Source organism: Haliaeetus leucocephalus, unplaced genomic scaffold, assembly GCF_000737465.1.
Source record: "Haliaeetus leucocephalus isolate CR32 unplaced genomic scaffold, Haliaeetus_leucocephalus-4.0 Scaffold0, whole genome shotgun sequence".
NCBI classification, from domain to species: domain Eukaryota; kingdom Metazoa; phylum Chordata; class Aves; order Accipitriformes; family Accipitridae; genus Haliaeetus; species Haliaeetus leucocephalus.
Window position 1 is genome coordinate 30,098,033 of NW_010972436.1, and position 527 is coordinate 30,098,559.

The following is a 527-nucleotide window of genomic DNA, read 5'->3' on the forward strand; positions in this document are numbered from 1 at the left end:
TGCAGTTCCCGGGTGCTGGCACCTCAATCCTCACCTCGTGTCCCTCCCCGCCGCTCTGGGGGGCTGTCCCCTCCCCGCCGCTGCCAGGAGCATGCCAGGAACCGGGGTGCTGCCCCCCGGCTCAGCGCAGGGCCTGGCCAGTGCCAGGGGGTCCCTAGGGAGGGCAGAAGTCTGTGAAGTAGGGGTGCTGGAGAGCCTCCTCCGCCGATATCCGCTGCACTGGGTTGCACTTCAGCAGGTTCTGGGCGTGGGGGAGACAGGAGGTGAGGCGAGCCACGGGACCCCCACCCCACAGCCCCCCCAGAACAGGCAGGGGGCTGCAAGAGGAGAGGGCACCCACACCAAGAAGGCAAAGCCCCCTTCCCTCCTGGGGAAGCCCCGGAGCGCAGGCAGGAGGGACAGGCAGGAGGGATGGGCAGAGCGCTCACCTGCAGCAGGTCCCGGCCGGTCGCGTTCAGCTTGGGGACCACGTTGACCAGGGAGGTGGTGGCAGGGTACATGGGGTAGGGCTGGGGACAGAGAGGTGA

At 69.1% G+C, this 527-nt stretch overlaps 1 protein-coding gene across 1 annotated transcript in view; it reads right to left on the minus strand.

Moving 5' to 3' along the window:
- Positions 1-87: 87 nt before the first annotated feature.
- CDK5 (cyclin-dependent kinase 5) overlaps positions 88-527 on the minus strand; it is a 9,293-nt gene continuing 8,853 nt past the window's right edge. Inside the window, exons 10-11 of the mRNA XM_010563631.1 lie at positions 429-509; positions 88-241 (exon numbers count right to left, since the gene is read on the minus strand). Coding sequence (XP_010561933.1) covers positions 155-241; positions 429-509 — 168 coding nt within the window. The 3' untranslated portion in view covers positions 88-154. The remainder of the gene's footprint in view (positions 242-428; positions 510-527) is intronic.